This window comes from Candida theae (assembly GCF_024610275.1).
Source record: "Candida theae strain CBS 12239 chromosome Unknown scaffold5, whole genome shotgun sequence".
In the NCBI taxonomy this organism is placed as follows: domain Eukaryota; kingdom Fungi; phylum Ascomycota; class Pichiomycetes; order Serinales; family Debaryomycetaceae; genus Lodderomyces; species Lodderomyces theae.
In genome coordinates, this window is record NW_026261451.1 from 39,833 (window position 1) to 55,428 (window position 15,596).

Here is a 15,596-nt window from a genome sequence, read left to right on the forward strand (position 1 = left end):
ATATTCATTTTGATCTATTTACAGGAATCTATTGTAGTAATGAAATACTCATTCAATGTTTTTTCATCAACAGTAGTAGGACTCTCAACAACTCTGTCCGATCCCGATTGGTTTTTTGGGAACGCAATGACATCCTTTATACTGGAAGTGCCAACCACCATAGCACATAGCCTATCGAACCCCATAGCCAACCCAGCATGAGGGGGGCAGCCCATGCTCAAAGCTTTCAACAAATGACCAAATAGCTGCTGATAATTCTTTACGTGTAAAACTTCCTCAAATATGTATTGCTGCAATGCCGCATCGTGGATTCTTCTTGATCCGCCTCCTACCTCAACTCCGTTGACCACCAAGTCGTAATGCTCGCCCTTTACTTTTAAAGGAGCGGTTTCTAATAAGTTATAATCTTCTGATTTGCACATTGTGAACGGATGATGCGTGGATTCCAACTGGCTTTTGTCATATTTTGGATATGGTGCATTAGTATCTTCTGATACTTCAACTGGATTGAAAAGTGGGAAATCAACAACCCATGTTCCAACAACAGTTTCATCGGAATTGTAAGAATCGACCAAGTCGTTTCCTCTTCGAATTGGACGCTGCCATTTTCCAGGAAATTCCAATATTGCCAATTGTCTAAACTTGCCCAAAGGAGTTGGGTTTTCATATGGTAGATGCGATCTACTTGAAACAGCTAAAATATCACCCGGGTTCAAGCTTAAGCGACGACAAAGATTATCCTCACTTAAATTGCCCTTGTTTCTCATGAACCCCTTCTTTACAAGTTGCTCGTACCAGGTTTTCGTATCATTTTCAGACTTGATAATGAATACATAGGGCCTTCTTCGAGAATAATTTAACTCACTAGTGAGAGACTTTGGTGGTTTCGATGGTTGAAGCTTTGGGTCAAATGCTCCTCTCAAAACACATGCTTCGACAACTGGAAAGTCATTGTTCTCTGTCGCAACAAAAAAGTCTTCAAGACTTTCGAATGAGATTTTGGATCTTAAATCTGGCTTATCAATTCCATACTTTTGCAAAGCTGTTAAATAGTCTAACTTTGACAAGCGGGTAGCGTTGGCGTCCAGTTCAGTTTCAACTAGTTCTCCGCTTTCATTCAACGTGTACATACTTGTTTGCTTGATTTTTCCCCAGATACTCAACACCACATCCTCAACAACTCTCATTACCTGGTCTGAGCTATTCACAAAGCTCATCTCCAAATCAACTTGAGTGAACTCTGGTTGTCTATCAGATCTCAAATCCTCATCCCTAAAACACTTGGCAATTTGAAAGTACTTTGTGAATCCAGAGCTCATGAGAATTTGCTTGTACTGCTGTGGAGATTGAGGTAATGCGTAGAATTGGTTTGGCGACCTCGTAGGGACAAGAAATTCTCTTGCACCTTCTGGTGTTGATTTAAATAGCAAAGGGGTTTCAATCTCAACAAAATCGTGGCCATCAACAAGCACTTTACGGATTAGTTGAGCAATTTTACTTCTCACACGTAAAGCATTTTGATAAAATGGGGTACGTAGTTGCAAGTATCTAAATTGAGGTGGGAGATCTTCTGGTCGGGCTTGCTTTAGTTTTTCTAGTCTTGGAGCATCAATGTTTGACAGGTTTAGTATTTGAATATCTTCTAGTGCCAACTCCCAGCTCTCTGTTTCGCCTTTTCTCAATTGTTTTTGTTGTGCAAATCCGGTAATGCTAACTGATTCCTCAACTGTGAGTTTCTTCATTGTGTCCATAACCTTGTCATTTGTTGCAGCATTGGCAACAAATTGGACAACCTCCCCATTGCAGTCACGTAGGAAACCAAAGCTCAAAGTTGGCCGTATTCTGGCTTTTCGATGTATATGCCCATTTAAGGTGACTTTTTGTTTGTGATTTATAAACTCATGGATATTTTCAGTGACGGATTTTATGGTACTTGTTGCCAAAGGGAAATTGAATTTAGCGAGCGTGGATGTCTTATCTGGTAGTTTTGAAAGATACCGTCGGCTAGTCCTTGCTAATGTTTGATACATCAAGATCTTCTGGGAAACTTGTTCCTTTTTCTAGATTGAGACCGAAGCGTGAAGCGATTTTTTTTTTATTTTTTCCTTTGGTCTCGGAGGATTTAGGCAGCCGATGCAATTGACAATAACGGTCGTGAAGTTCATCTCAACTCAAGCAGTAAACGTTTTGAAGCCTTGTGTTGTCTGTTCCTCTGCTCACATTCTTTTTTTATTTACAATTGAAAGCAATACAGGTAAACGGGGATATTAAAGTTCTTATTGGCAAGGCTTAGCTTGGAATTTCATCACATGATAAGAAGCATAAGTTTTGGATTCAGCCACAACCTCCTTTGGCCATAAGTGCCCATTTAAGAACTGAAAAAAGAGTGAATGATATATCAACATGGGAAGCTCAATGATGTAGGAATACGTTACTGGACATGGCATTTTGCTCTTGAACAATATAGGTTGTACATGACATGACTAAAGACTTCGCCACAATTGCACGTCCTTTTTATTTTATTTTCGTTACTTTAATTCTTTTTTTTTTTTTTTTCTTTCCCCTTTCCTGCGCGTGTACCTGAATTTTAATCCGTTTATTGTTGTTGTTGTTGGGGGAGCATAAATAGAATATTCAATACAAATATAAACGCTACTCACAAACCTTGGAGAATTTTTACGTGATCCCACTTTTGCAAAACCATTTTACAAGATACAAGCTCCTTTGACTACAAATATGTTTACACTAAGGAAGAGAAAGTTGCTATATATCATTCTAACTGTCACTGCATTATTCTTACTAGCAATACATTCCAAATTAATCAATCATCAACAACTAGCTAGCCATGATTGGTCACTCACATCATTTGGAGAAAACTTTGATTTCTCCTATTTGCCCAATCTAAGTGACAGTTTGAAAAACACCTACAACCGATGGAATTTGAAATCATCGTCAGACAGTGATGCATCGATAGCGTCAATCATTGAGCCAAACAATGTGCAATTCAACTTTATACACAAGAACAAAAAGAAGAAGCAAACACGAGAAGAAATTATTGAGTCGAATTCGAAACGATATGCCGAGTTAATGAATACAGAAGTGGGCAAGCCCCAAGATGCCTCGTTAATCCCACCACCAGAAGATAAACACCAGTACAAGAGAGCAAATGCCACGATATTGGCATTAGTCAGAAATTCAGAAATGTCGAAAATAGGTCAAAGTATAAGGAGATTCCAAAAGCTGTTTAATGGTAAATTCAACTACCCATACACATTTATCAATGATGAGCCATTTACCGAACGTTTCAAACAAAAGATTGTGAAATACACCGAGGATGCTCCGGTTGAGTTTGTCACCATCAAGCCTGAAGCTTGGAAAAAGCCACTGTCAATAGATGAGACAAAGGAGGCGCAGGCTATGCAAGTTATGTATGATCACAATATTGCTTATGCTAAACAAGGCTCGTATCACAACATGTGTCGTTTTTATCTGGGTCAATTCTACAACGTACCGGAGCTACAGAAATACAAGTATTATTGGAGAATCGAACCACAAGTTAATTTCTACACTGATGTCACATACGATGTTTTCAAATATATGGAAACTACTGGCAAGATTTACGGTTTCACAGTCAGTTTATACGATATTGAAGAATCAATCAAGACTCTTTGGCCAGAAACGCTCAAGTACTTAAACACAGGGGACAACTACAAGTATGTTAATCCAAATGGTAGTTTCCAATGGTTGGTTGAAGACTTGCAAAATCCTCAAAAGACAAAAATTGCGGGTGGTTATTCAACGTGTCATTTCTGGTCGAATTTCGAAATTGGAGATATGGATTTTTTCAGAAGTGATGCGTACAATAACTGGTTCAAGTATTTGGATTCAACGGGTGGGTTTTACTATGAACGATGGGGGGATGCACCTGTTCATTCAATTGGCGTGAGTTTGTTTGCTGATAAGTCGAAAATACACTGGTTCAGAGATTTGGGGTACAATCATGATCCATATTACAACTGTGCCAATACACCATTCACTTCGCATTGTGTGGCGGGGAAATTCAGCCGGTATGAACATTTGAATGATCAAAATTGTTTAATGAATTGGCTAGAGTATGATGGAATTAAGGATGTATATACTAGGAATTAGAGAAGAGGACTATCTAATTTTGTTTGAACTATGTTTGAACTTTGTGAATATCATTGCAATGTACTTTTGTTTTTTGTTTTTTTTTTTTTTCTCTATATGACTCCTCTAACTAAGTAGACAGTATCTCCATTTTTCAAAAAACTTGACTTGTCTGAAGTCTTGACCAACCTAGGTTCATTCGTAGCTTCATCAATCTTGAAAATGTTCAATTTTTCATCAGCTATAGTGGTCAGGTTATTAATATTGGAAATACGTAGCTTTTCAGCTATCGAATCCAATGATTTACCAACCACCCAATTCTTGGATACATAAACTGGCTTCCTATCTTGTTCAATATTCATTGCAGCATTGGGATCTTTAACATAAACACACCAAAGATAAATTCTATCTGATGCTGAAATTTTAGCATCTCCCTGTGCATTCTTTTTTAACTTTGCCATATCGGCAAATTTACTGGCAGGTGCATTGTTGCCGGTGGTAGTAGTTGTACCAGATGAAGACTTTTTGCCAAATAATCTCGATATCGAGCCACTCGCACCACCACCACCACCACCACCACTGCTGCTGCTGCTGCTACTACTCTTTTTATCCTTTTGTATACTAAGAAACTTTTGAAATTTTTTGAATGCATTGGTACCAGCTACATCGCCAACTCTAAATTGTGTTTCTTTGATAGTTGTAGGTTCGGGGCTCTTTTTCAACTTTTCATCAATCAATTTCCTGTCTGCTGCTCTATCGGGGAACAAAGATTTCGAGGATATCGTGGTCGAAGTAGAAGTGGACGATAAAGCACCACCACTACGGTCAGCATGTACAGGTGGCGCTTGATTGTAAAATTTATCCTTGTGTGGACAATGATGCTGTTCTAAAGTTCGATGATTAGAGCAATATGTCTTTTTGCAGAATTCGCAGGTGAATGGAAGGAAATCTAGTTGGTTGCAATACGAACAGTTTTTACCAATGTCCATAATACCTTGATCTTCCTTTGGAGGTGCTTGAGTTTTGTCAATGAACAAATTGGCGACTGATGACATGATTACGGTGGCGTTTGAAAAGGGAAACTAGGAAGTGGATAAATTGGACAAATGAATGAAGTGGCAAAGGAACTGATGTGACTTTTTACTCTGCTTTTATATACTCTGCACTGTTTTGTGTTTGAAAGTTTTTGGTGGCAAAATGAAACGATATGGATTTGTAATATGAAAGAGTGACTGATACAGTGTTTACACAAAAATTGGAATCGGTAGCTCTGGTTACATTTCCTTTGAAAAACTCTTCTTCACAGTTTATACAGAAACAGAACTGAACAATTACATCAGTGTGATTAATATCTACCATGTCATATGACCTCAATATTCCATGGCCCTGTAATAACTACAACACGTCACCAACTCCACAGCAATGGACAGACTTGAAAAACACGATAATAACCAATTTGGAACTAGGCATCACCCATCAGGCCATCAACTTCACCATTGATGAATCAGTCAGAATTCCCTTCAATACACCCGACAAGATTAACCCTATTCTCATTAAACAGCTTACGGATGAACTATCGCCCAATTTCCCCACATTGCACTTATTCTCACGCATTACTTTGATTGTAAACGATTCGTCCAAATTACAAGGAGTCGCCAAACTACAAAACCATTTCGATTTATTTGCGATACAACCGACAAATGAAAAATCACTACAGTTAACAATTTTGAACATTGAATGTGATTTGATCAGCTTCAACTTGTGTACAAAACTACCGTTTTTTTTGAAGTTTAAGGCAATTGGAACTGGAGTTGCTAAAGGAATCAAGTTTGAAATCAACTATAGTCAACTAGTCAGTGGAGGGTCACTGGGGTACGTCCCATCTTCTTCATCATCATCTGACGTGAGCGGCAACTTGATCAAAAAGAATTGGTTTAACAACGTACTACAGTTGATTAGAAGTTCACGATCACGAGGTTTGGTAGTTTCGAGTGGTGCTCAAAATCCACTCCAGGTGCGAAACAGTAATGATATCATGACACTTTTGAAGACGCTTGGGTTGAACTCTGCCAAGGCAAGAAGTTGCATACTGATGAATCCTGAGAAGGCATTGTTAAATGCTAGGTTGAGGATCAAGTCTTATAAGCAAGTTATTAGTATGGGCGATGGAGATTTGATTGGTAATGAGAGTGAAGATGTCGATAAGAAACATGATGCAGCTGGGTATAAGCGTAAATATGACGAAAGTTTCACGGGTAAGTTGTTGAAAAAGTACAAAAGAGACGCCGCGTGAGTTATAGGTAGGTGTAATAGACAGAGGAAAATTTATTTGACAGAATGTAAGCATGTGATGCCAGTTAAGCTTCGTAATTCATTAAAATGTAGTAACAGTACTTGTCTTAACTAAATATGGACGATTTAAGCGGTTTTATTTTGCTGGGCTCTTCTCTTGTGATTTCCTTCTGTTTTTGTTTCTGCTTGTGCTTCTCTTTCTCCTCTTGCTTCCGTACAGGCGATGTTTGTGATGGTGGTCTTGATCTTTTATTTTGAAGGAATATCGATGGTTGCTGGATTACACGTTTCTTTCTCAATGTTTCAGAAACCTCTCCCAGCAGTGACGGAGAAGAAGGACAAGAGGATGATTGTTGCTTCCCCTTGATGGGCATGATGCTACCTTTTCCAGGATTAGTTCGCACAGTTATCTGTGGTTGCTTCTGCTGCCCTATACTAGAATCGAAGAATGTAGTACGTCTAGTGCTTGATTTAGGTGCCCTCATGGGGGCAAACTCCCTAGCCTTGAATGCAGAATACGAATCATATTTCCTCATAGCCAGTGTGCCAAACATAAGTGATCTCGTTTGTGATTCTCGTATTGCTTTCCCCAAAATAGTATTCTTATTATATAGCAGCAGCAGTTGTTGTCCATTTCGGAAAGACTGTCGATACCGAACTGAGGGATCCCGCATTAGCTTATCAACAGCAACAATCTTATTTCTGGCTTTTTCTTTATTCATCGACTCGTTCAAATGTCGTAATCTCTTGGCTGAATCTTTTCTGAAATCGTCTCGTTGTTTCACATACTTGTAGTATAATGACTTGTACGGCATTTTTTCAAATTTCAACTTGTTCAACAGTTCCACCAGACCTAGCTCAACTGGTCGATCAGGGAAATCCTTTAGTATGAGTTGTTTCCAAAGCTCATCACTATGTGGTGTTAATTGAGTCGATAAGGATTCTAGTTGATCCAACTGCTTTGCTGACATCAAACTCAATACCGATGCAAGTAAATGGTACGGCGTGGTGCCGACATCTTGAAGTTGAGACAAATGCCGCTTGATGCATAGTTGTGATAGATGTAGTAGCGTCGGTAGACCACTTGGGTGTTTGTAGTTTGACCTTGGCCTGTGAGAGCTCATCTTTGATAGTGTAGTTTATTGCTTAGTTGATGGCACAGATGTACAGCTCTGTATATGAAGGTGGGTGAGAAAAGTCAGCGCTACCTCATTGGTTATCGCTTAAAGAGGGAGTGATGATATTCTGGACACACAATTACCGTTTTTCATGTACAACTGTTATTCAGAGATCACTTAGAACCGTATTCCTTGAGCAGTTACACAGTCCCGTAGTGTCAGACTTGACATGCTTTACAGATCTCAATACACACTACACAAAGTGATACAACCATTCACCCGCCCTAGTAACCGATGGAGGACATGACTCCATAGCCAATGGTAATCACACACAAATATGCAATGATAGATGCTGGCACACCCCTTGAAATAAACTCATTAACAGTAAGATATGGCCTTCCCAATTCATCTCTCATACCGATTGCAGTCACATTAGGGAACCCAGAAGTAGGCAATGCCATGGCACAAGATGCAATCAATGCAGTGCCCAAAATCAACAAATTTGGATGAGGTTTTGGCAAAGAGTCACCAACTTCCTTCACCAATGGAACAATAATCAATGCAGCAACTGTATGAGACACAAACGTGGCAAACACGAGCACAATGATTCCAAAAATGAGCAAAATGACATAAGCACTGTAATCCATGATGCGTTTTTGTAACGCAATTGCAATTGTTGACAAAAGACCAGATGAGCCAATTGCCTTACCCAAGGCAATACCTCCCATTGCCAATACAATAATCGACCACGGGTAATTGTTCAAGTCATCAACTGTAAGTAGACCCGTGGCAAAGAACATGACATAGGCAAAACATGTCACTACACCACTCGAACCCCAATTGACTTCAATCTTTTCAATGACACACCACAAGAGGATGGTGACAACTGCAATTGCAAGGACAAAGTACTGTTTTACTGTCAATCTTTCTCTGATTGGTGCTATCTTGGCCACTTTGAGACTACTGATTTTGAATGTTGAAATGAGCAACAACCAAATGAAAAAAACAGCAACAATTGTAGTTGGCAAACTTACTTCAAGCATCTGCCAACCAGGGTTGGGAGTCATTTCTTGTAATGCAATGACATTTTGTGGCGAACTGATTGGCGACAGCATACCACTACAATTGGAAGCAAAAGCAATACCCAAGATTAAAGCTTTGGTAAATGGGTGGTCCGATGGAATGCTCTTGAGCATTGGTTTGACTAAACTCAACGCAATTACAGGAGCAGCGGTATTTGACAAAAATATTGAAAGGACCATTGATATAATCATATTGGCAAGAATGATGTTTCTTGGTTTGGTACCGGCAGCAGCCAAGATCCAGGATGAAAAAATTTTGGCCAAGTTATATTTCGATAATGCAGCAGCAAGCGTGAATCCACCGAGCAAGATCATAATAGTGGAGTTCCACATTGTACTGAAAATGTACAGCGCTGCATCCAGGGCCTTCATGGGCTCATCCGATCCACTAACCTTGCAGATTTTGCAAGTAACAACGAGTAACGGAATGAACATGGCGGTGGTATGTAATGGAATAGCTTCTGAAGCCCACAACATGGCACAAGCGACAAGCACGGCCAAACTTCTTCCTTGAACTGGATCATTGAGCGTCTTTACTGACATCAATATGGCAAACGTCACTACTGTGATGATAATTTTCAAAACTTGTTTGGTAAATATGAATGCGGGTACTGCAATAGTTTTCCCACCAAGAAATTTTGGAAGATCAATATCCTCCATCTTCATCTTCATCAATGAGTTAGCGATGTTCCCTTCTTCGCCAATTTTGCTGCTTTGTACTGCATTTTCATCCAAGTCCAAATTGTATGACTGTTTTTCCAATGATAACAAATCTTTCCAAACGGTATTTCTTTCAAACACAATATGATCCCGCAAATGAGATCTCAATTCATTTTTGATTGGCTCCAAGTCATGTTTGGTTGAATGAGTGTGTAATTTTCCCAAGGAGAATGCATAAATTCGCACAACTTGATCAAGCTTGGTATCGATAGATTCAACTGCCTGTGGCTGGAATACAAACGAATGCAATGGTAAAAAATGTTGACAAAAGTCTTGAGTTATGGAGTACCCACAAACTTTATCAAATTTTTTGCAAATTTTACCAAATCCAACTCGATTTAATTCAATATAGGACTTCAACTCAGATAACCGAATGTACATGGCCAAGCATTGTTTTTTTCTGGTGACTGAATATTTGTGGTTTTCGTTGAAGTGAGCTTCATCGAGTAATACTGAGTCGGAATAGCTGTGCTTGTCAACCTCGTCTTCCTCGTCATCCGAGTCATCGTGTACGATATGGACATTTACAGTACTTTGCTTTTCCAAATCATGCTGAAGATGATCTTGCTCATCGTCGTCGTCGTCGTGGTGGTGATGATGATGGTGGTGGTGGTGGTGGTGAGTGTTATGGTGGTTGTCCGTGCTGCTGCTATGGGTTGGTATTTCTGGTTCAGATTCCAAAGCATTCTTGATACGAAGTTTCTCACTTTCACTGTTCAATTGGTTATACTGATCAAAAATGTCCTTTTCGATACCTTTGTAAAAATCATTGATTTTGGACAATTCAATCAACAATTGCTTGGCAAATACGTGCAATGGATCAAATTCCAATGAGTTTGGATTGGCAAAGGACTCGTTAGGGTCGTTGATAAAACGATTAATTACATTGTCAAGATTATTGAAGGACGAAGTACCATTGGATAAGCTCACAACCTCAGCTGCATAAGATTGTGCATCATCCAACCCACCAACTTTCTCACCATCCTTGTCATTTCGTTCGAGATCAATATGATTTAATTCAATGTCGCTGGCACTGCTGCTATTACCACTATCAGAAATAGGCGTATTCTTTCTGAGTTTTTGCAACATGTTGAGTTTCTTAGCTAACCGATTCTTCATTCCGTCCTTGGAATTCGTCTTGGCATCGATGTCGTTATCACCACTCGTGCTCTTGGCAATAGAGTCGTCATTACCATCACTGCTACTGCTGCCATTGGACGATGGTGTATAGTTGGCTTCAAATTTGTCAACCAACTCAGTCACTGTTGTGGTGTCTTTTCCAACAATAAACCCTTGATCCTGGTTACCGTTATAAGCGATTTGGTCTTGTTGCAATTCGTATATTGTTTTCTTTAATGAGGAATATCTCAAGTAATACCATTCAGGAACAGCATTGAACTTCAAAGAATGGGCAAACTTCATTGTGATTTTGCAAAACCAAAATTCCAGTGAGTGTGACAAGGTGGGTGTGGTTCTCGTTTGTGGTTGTTTGATGGCTCTTTTGAACCCTTGATTTGTTTTTTTTTTTTTCTTGACTTTCTTGAAGCTCTTGAAGATTGATAGAGTGCTGTGGGATCTGGAATAAGAAAAATTGTGAGTTGGACAAAATTCTTCTTGGTTAGTAAGAGAAGGGGAATGCGAGTTAGAGAAATGAGATGGTTTAAAACTGAATTTTAGGAAAGTAGAAAAAGTCTTTGCAATTGCACGAAAAATAAGGTGAAAACCCTTTTGTACCTTTTTTTTCTTCTCGGAATTGTACTTAGTATAATTAGTGTCTGAACCAATTGAGTAACTCATCGTGTGACTGTTAAACAAATTGCAGCAACAGCAGCAGCAGCAGCAGCAGCAACAGGAAGAGAGAAAAAAAAAAAAAAAAAAGAAATTCAATTTGTTTAAATCCGAACCAGTACATTGCAGAAGTGTAGTAACGTGTCATTTGCCGATAGATGTTACTGACCTTTTTCTTCATTGCCTTGGAAGAACACGCTTGCATTCTTATTGTGTAAGTTCGTCGTGATTCGAACAGTTGTGGATATTTTCTTGAGGGGTATTTCAATGAAGCAGTCTTGGCGTATTTTATGTCAAACTTAAATTATAATGAAGGGTTTTGGAATATTATTATTCCTTATGAACTGCTAATCCATGTCCCCCCTGAAACACGTGATTGTTGAAAGAAAAGTTGTATTGTTTCAAGAACTTGAGATACGACTCCTAGATGCGTGCAATGGTGAATCTAAATATTAAACAGAGCTGCGGCCAAACGTATCTAGTTAATAGCATCGCTTAGGAGTCATCTTTAGTACAAAACGCAACAGAGAATAGGGAGCAGAAAGTAAGTGCTTGCTATCGTAAACGGTATTTGTTTGACCTTGGCTAATACTCAGGACCCAGACCCCACAACAACACGTCAAGATCTGTATTTTGGTAGAGCCTTAGAGAAAAGGACGTTGGTTTCTCAATCTACGCAAACGTCCTCCCCGCAACATGCTATAGACGATATTGGAAATGGAAAGCCGCTTCTGTGCATGGGGTCGCACAACAAAATACTACAATGACATCCCTTTCCAGTTTGAATACGAATAATATAACTGTTTATCCCTTATTTCTCGAACCGTCGCATCCTACATGTTAAAGCCAAAGTTCAAGGGGGAGAATGTGTGAGAGAACTGGGGGGGTGTACAAAAATTATATATCAAGTCCTATTCCGAGTACGATAGTATTTGCGTGTTTCGATCAAACTCCAAGGCGTATTTTCTAGTTCGCATGTCTATTCCAGTCAGAAATTCAAACCACGGAAAGTATCGCATCGGTCGCTGTACTATTTCGGTGCAGATAACTAAAACTCTCAGTCCAGATCCACCTCTAACATTCTTGAATGCTGTTTACTTAATTCGAAGCAGTTAAGAGGTACCCAACTTCAAATTTCGCCAGCACCATATTTGCATCAGCTTTCACGTGTCTTGCTTATCGTTCACCATTGCAAATCAACACTGTACTGCACTCTACTGTACTCTACTCTACTGGTGTATTGTGTATTGTGTATTGTGTATGTGTATGTGTGTGTGTGTGTCTCTCTCTCTCTCTCTCTCCTCTCTATGACTAACTATAAAATTCCTGTATACAACGCTGTATTCGTATTAAAATTTTCCCCAATGCAACGCCCCATAGACTCAAACACCCAAACATGCCCAACAACACATCTACTATGAGCAACTTCCAAACAAACATTCATGAGGGTGAATATGTACCCACCTCACGAAGTAAACTACCGCTAAGCCATGAAACTTCGGTCCTGCAATCCAAAATACACAGCCCAAGAGCATCAACTCCAATCAGATTGAATAGTCCACACATGTCTATGGCAGAATTGGCTATTGTGAATAATAACATAATATCATCACAAAGCCTACATGAGCAGAGGTCTACAAATACTAGTAACGATGTACATGACGAAGCTTCTGCATATCGTCAGCATTTGAAAAATAGTATCAACAATAACGCCGCAGCAGCGCCAACATCTCCGACGCCACAGTTTTCCAACTTTGAGAACGGCCGAGATATTGTGATAAATTCTCCTCCATTACCGCCATCAACTCCAAATTCCGTTGATGTAGATGGAATGCCAGTTTCTGTACCGGCAACCCTACCGAAACTTGTACACAAATGGACCCACACACATTCAATTCTCTGCTGCATTTCTTCGCCAGCTAACAACTTGCTATTTTGTGGGACTCAGGATGGGAAAGTATTGATATTTGACGTGTTGACGTACAGTTTGAAACACGAAATAGATCGAAGTGATAATCCACATCAAAACAGTTCGATCTTGAGCATTTGTGTAAATAAGAAGGAGGATACTTTATTCGTGGCAGGCTCGGATTCTTTGGTCAAGGTGTATGACTTCAAGACTGGATTTCAGTGCACGCATGTCATTTACTCATTGGTTGATATCGGCGATATATTCTCCCTTGCATGGTGCGACAGATTACAAACGTTGGTTATAGGGGCTCAAAATGCCAGTATTCTATGGTGCAGGTTGTTTGTGGCAAATGAGAACTCGAGAAGAGCCAACTTGGAAAATTTGCCCCATTTTAGATACGACAAGTTTTTTGACTCAAAGGGGCCAGGTGGTTCTCAAAATACATTGCAAACAAGACACGAACTAATGAGAAGAAACTCAAGGCACTCGACTCCTGTGGATGAAAGCAAACCCGTGGTGAGTTTCATTGAATGTAAACCGGAGGATATTGTGAGATTTGCCCATAACGGATACGTCTATTGTCTTGATATTGTTGACACGGCAATTGGCCATTTTGGAGAAGGAAAATTCATCGTTTCAGGTGGTGGTGATGGAGTAGTCAACATATGGGCAATCAGACTGAAAAAATTGCACAAGTTGGCATCATTGCAAAATGACGAGTCTGTGCTATCAATGACAATACAGGGATCATTACTTTATGTTGGATTGGGGGACTCTTGTATCAATGTATGGGATTTGTTGACATTGCAAATGATTAGATCGTTTGTATTCAACAAGGAAGGGATGAATGAAGTTTTAAGCTTGGGTGTTTATAGAGATACATTGTACAAAGCTTGTTCAGGTACAGGATTGGTGAAACTTACCATGAAGCACAAGAATGTTGCTGACAGTGTCGTTATGAGTTCCGATCAAGAGGATGGCATTATAAACACGGTCTCCACGTTCAAGTTAAACAATGAAGCATATTTGTTAGCAGGCGGGAACAAGTCTTTGACATTGTGGAACGTCTCCGAGGATGAAGATGGCACCGACGATTTCATGCAGAGTTCAGGCTCAACATTGGCCACTTTGCCTAGTTTACAAAAGAGTATTCGATTGAGCGATAATGACTTGTTGTCAATGTTGAAAAGATTCATTTCTTACAAAACAATCTCAAAGAACCCGCAACTTTACCTTGAAGATAGTCGTCATTGTGCAAAATTTCTATCACATTTGCTAACAAAATTTGGGTCCTACCAAACAAATTTGTTGCCGGTGGAAAATGGTAATCCGATTGTATTTGCCGAGTTTAAGCGAAACTGTTCAACACCTGTGACCAAGCATGAACGTGTTTTGTACTATGGTCATTATGATGTAGTTGACGCGACGAACCATGAAGCTAGAGATTGGAGTACGAATCCGTTTGAATTGACGGCAAAAGAAGGAAACTTGTACGCGCGAGGAGTTAGTGACAACAAGGGGCCAATACTTGCTGCTATTTACGCCGTTGCTGACCTTTATCACAAGCAAGAGTTGAGCTGTGACGTGGTGTTTATTATTGAAGGGGAAGAGGAATGTGGCTCCACAGGCTTTCAAACTGTGATTCAACAACACAAGAGCTTAATTGGTGACATTGATTGGATTTTGTTGAGCAACTCCTATTGGTTGGACGACATTACACCTTGCTTGAATTATGGACTTCGTGGACTCATCAATGCCAATGTCATCATCAAGTCAGACAAACCTGATCGTCACTCGGGGGTTGATGGGGGTGTTAGCAGAGAACCAGTTATGGATATGATGCAAATTTTGACCACTTTGATTGACCCCTTAACGCAAAAGATTCAAATTGAAGGTTTTTACGATGACTTGTTACCACTTTCACAACTGGAGAAGGCTTTGTATGACGACATCAAGAACAAATTTCAACAAAATGTCGACATAGATGTGTTGCAAGCCAAATGGCGTCAACCATCATTAACTGTTCACAAGATTCAAGTTTCTGGTCCAAATAACAATACAGTCATTCCACAACTAGTCAATGCTACAATATCGATGCGTATAGTTGCAAATCAGGATTTAACCACAATCAAACAAAAGTTGGTTGATCATTTGACTACAGCATTTAACAATTTGAAATCAGATAACCATTTGAAAATCAATATTTTTCATGAAGCGGAGCCCTGGTTGGGAGACCCATCAAACAAATTGTATCTGATACTATACAAAAACTTGCAATCGCATTGGCGACAAGATCCGATCTTCATTCGAGAAGGCGGATCTATTCCATCTATCCGGTTTCTTGAAAAATGCTTCAATGCACCCGCGGCACAAGTTCCGTGTGGACAAGCTAGTGATAATGCCCATTTGAAAGATGAGAAGTTGTGTATTGTAAATTTGTTCAAATTGAGACTGATTTTGAGCGATACTTTGAAAGAGTTGGGTAATTTGGATTAAGAATCGGATTAGTACTTCATTTATTTATTAGCATTTTGTATAAAATTTATAGAATTTGAA

The 15,596-nt window shown here is 39.5% G+C and overlaps 7 protein-coding genes across 7 annotated transcripts; 3 read left to right on the forward strand and 4 right to left on the reverse strand. All coding sequences in view use genetic code 12, as the record gives it.

The window, feature by feature from the left end:
* Positions 1-14: 14 nt before the first annotated feature.
* On the reverse strand, positions 15-2,030 carry KGF57_003756 (aspartate--tRNA ligase; the record flags this gene model as incomplete). Its single annotated transcript, XM_051753208.1, has 1 exon — positions 15-2,030. The coding sequence occupies one exon, from the start codon at positions 2,028-2,030 to the stop codon at positions 15-17; it is 2,016 nt and encodes a 671-aa protein (XP_051607620.1).
* Positions 2,031-2,736: 706 nt separating this feature from the next.
* On the forward strand, positions 2,737-4,149 carry KTR4 (putative mannosyltransferase; the record flags this gene model as incomplete). The annotated part of the gene is made up of 1 exon (XM_051753209.1): positions 2,737-4,149. One exon carries the CDS (start codon positions 2,737-2,739, stop codon positions 4,147-4,149), a length of 1,413 nt encoding a protein of 470 aa, XP_051607621.1.
* Positions 4,150-4,241: 92 nt separating this feature from the next.
* KGF57_003758 (uncharacterized protein) lies at positions 4,242-5,183 on the reverse strand (the record flags this gene model as incomplete). The annotated part of the gene is made up of 1 exon (XM_051753211.1): positions 4,242-5,183. One exon carries the CDS (start codon positions 5,181-5,183, stop codon positions 4,242-4,244), a length of 942 nt encoding a protein of 313 aa, XP_051607622.1.
* A 302-nt stretch (positions 5,184-5,485) lies between these two features.
* RPP1 (RNA-binding RNA processing protein) lies at positions 5,486-6,421 on the forward strand (the record flags this gene model as incomplete). The annotated part of the gene is made up of 1 exon (XM_051753212.1): positions 5,486-6,421. One exon carries the CDS (start codon positions 5,486-5,488, stop codon positions 6,419-6,421), a length of 936 nt encoding a protein of 311 aa, XP_051607623.1.
* Positions 6,422-6,527: 106 nt separating this feature from the next.
* On the reverse strand, positions 6,528-7,544 carry ELA1 (elongin A; the record flags this gene model as incomplete). The annotated part of the gene is made up of 1 exon (XM_051753213.1): positions 6,528-7,544. One exon carries the CDS (start codon positions 7,542-7,544, stop codon positions 6,528-6,530), a length of 1,017 nt encoding a protein of 338 aa, XP_051607624.1.
* Positions 7,545-7,822: 278 nt separating this feature from the next.
* PHO87 (SPX domain-containing inorganic phosphate transporter) lies at positions 7,823-10,762 on the reverse strand (the record flags this gene model as incomplete). The annotated part of the gene is made up of 1 exon (XM_051753214.1): positions 7,823-10,762. The coding sequence occupies one exon, from the start codon at positions 10,760-10,762 to the stop codon at positions 7,823-7,825; it is 2,940 nt and encodes a 979-aa protein (XP_051607625.1).
* Positions 10,763-12,524: 1,762 nt separating this feature from the next.
* Positions 12,525-15,536, forward strand: KGF57_003762 (glutamine amidotransferase subunit; the record flags this gene model as incomplete). The annotated part of the gene is made up of 1 exon (XM_051753215.1): positions 12,525-15,536. One exon carries the CDS (start codon positions 12,525-12,527, stop codon positions 15,534-15,536), a length of 3,012 nt encoding a protein of 1,003 aa, XP_051607626.1.
* Positions 15,537-15,596: the final 60 nt, after the last annotated feature.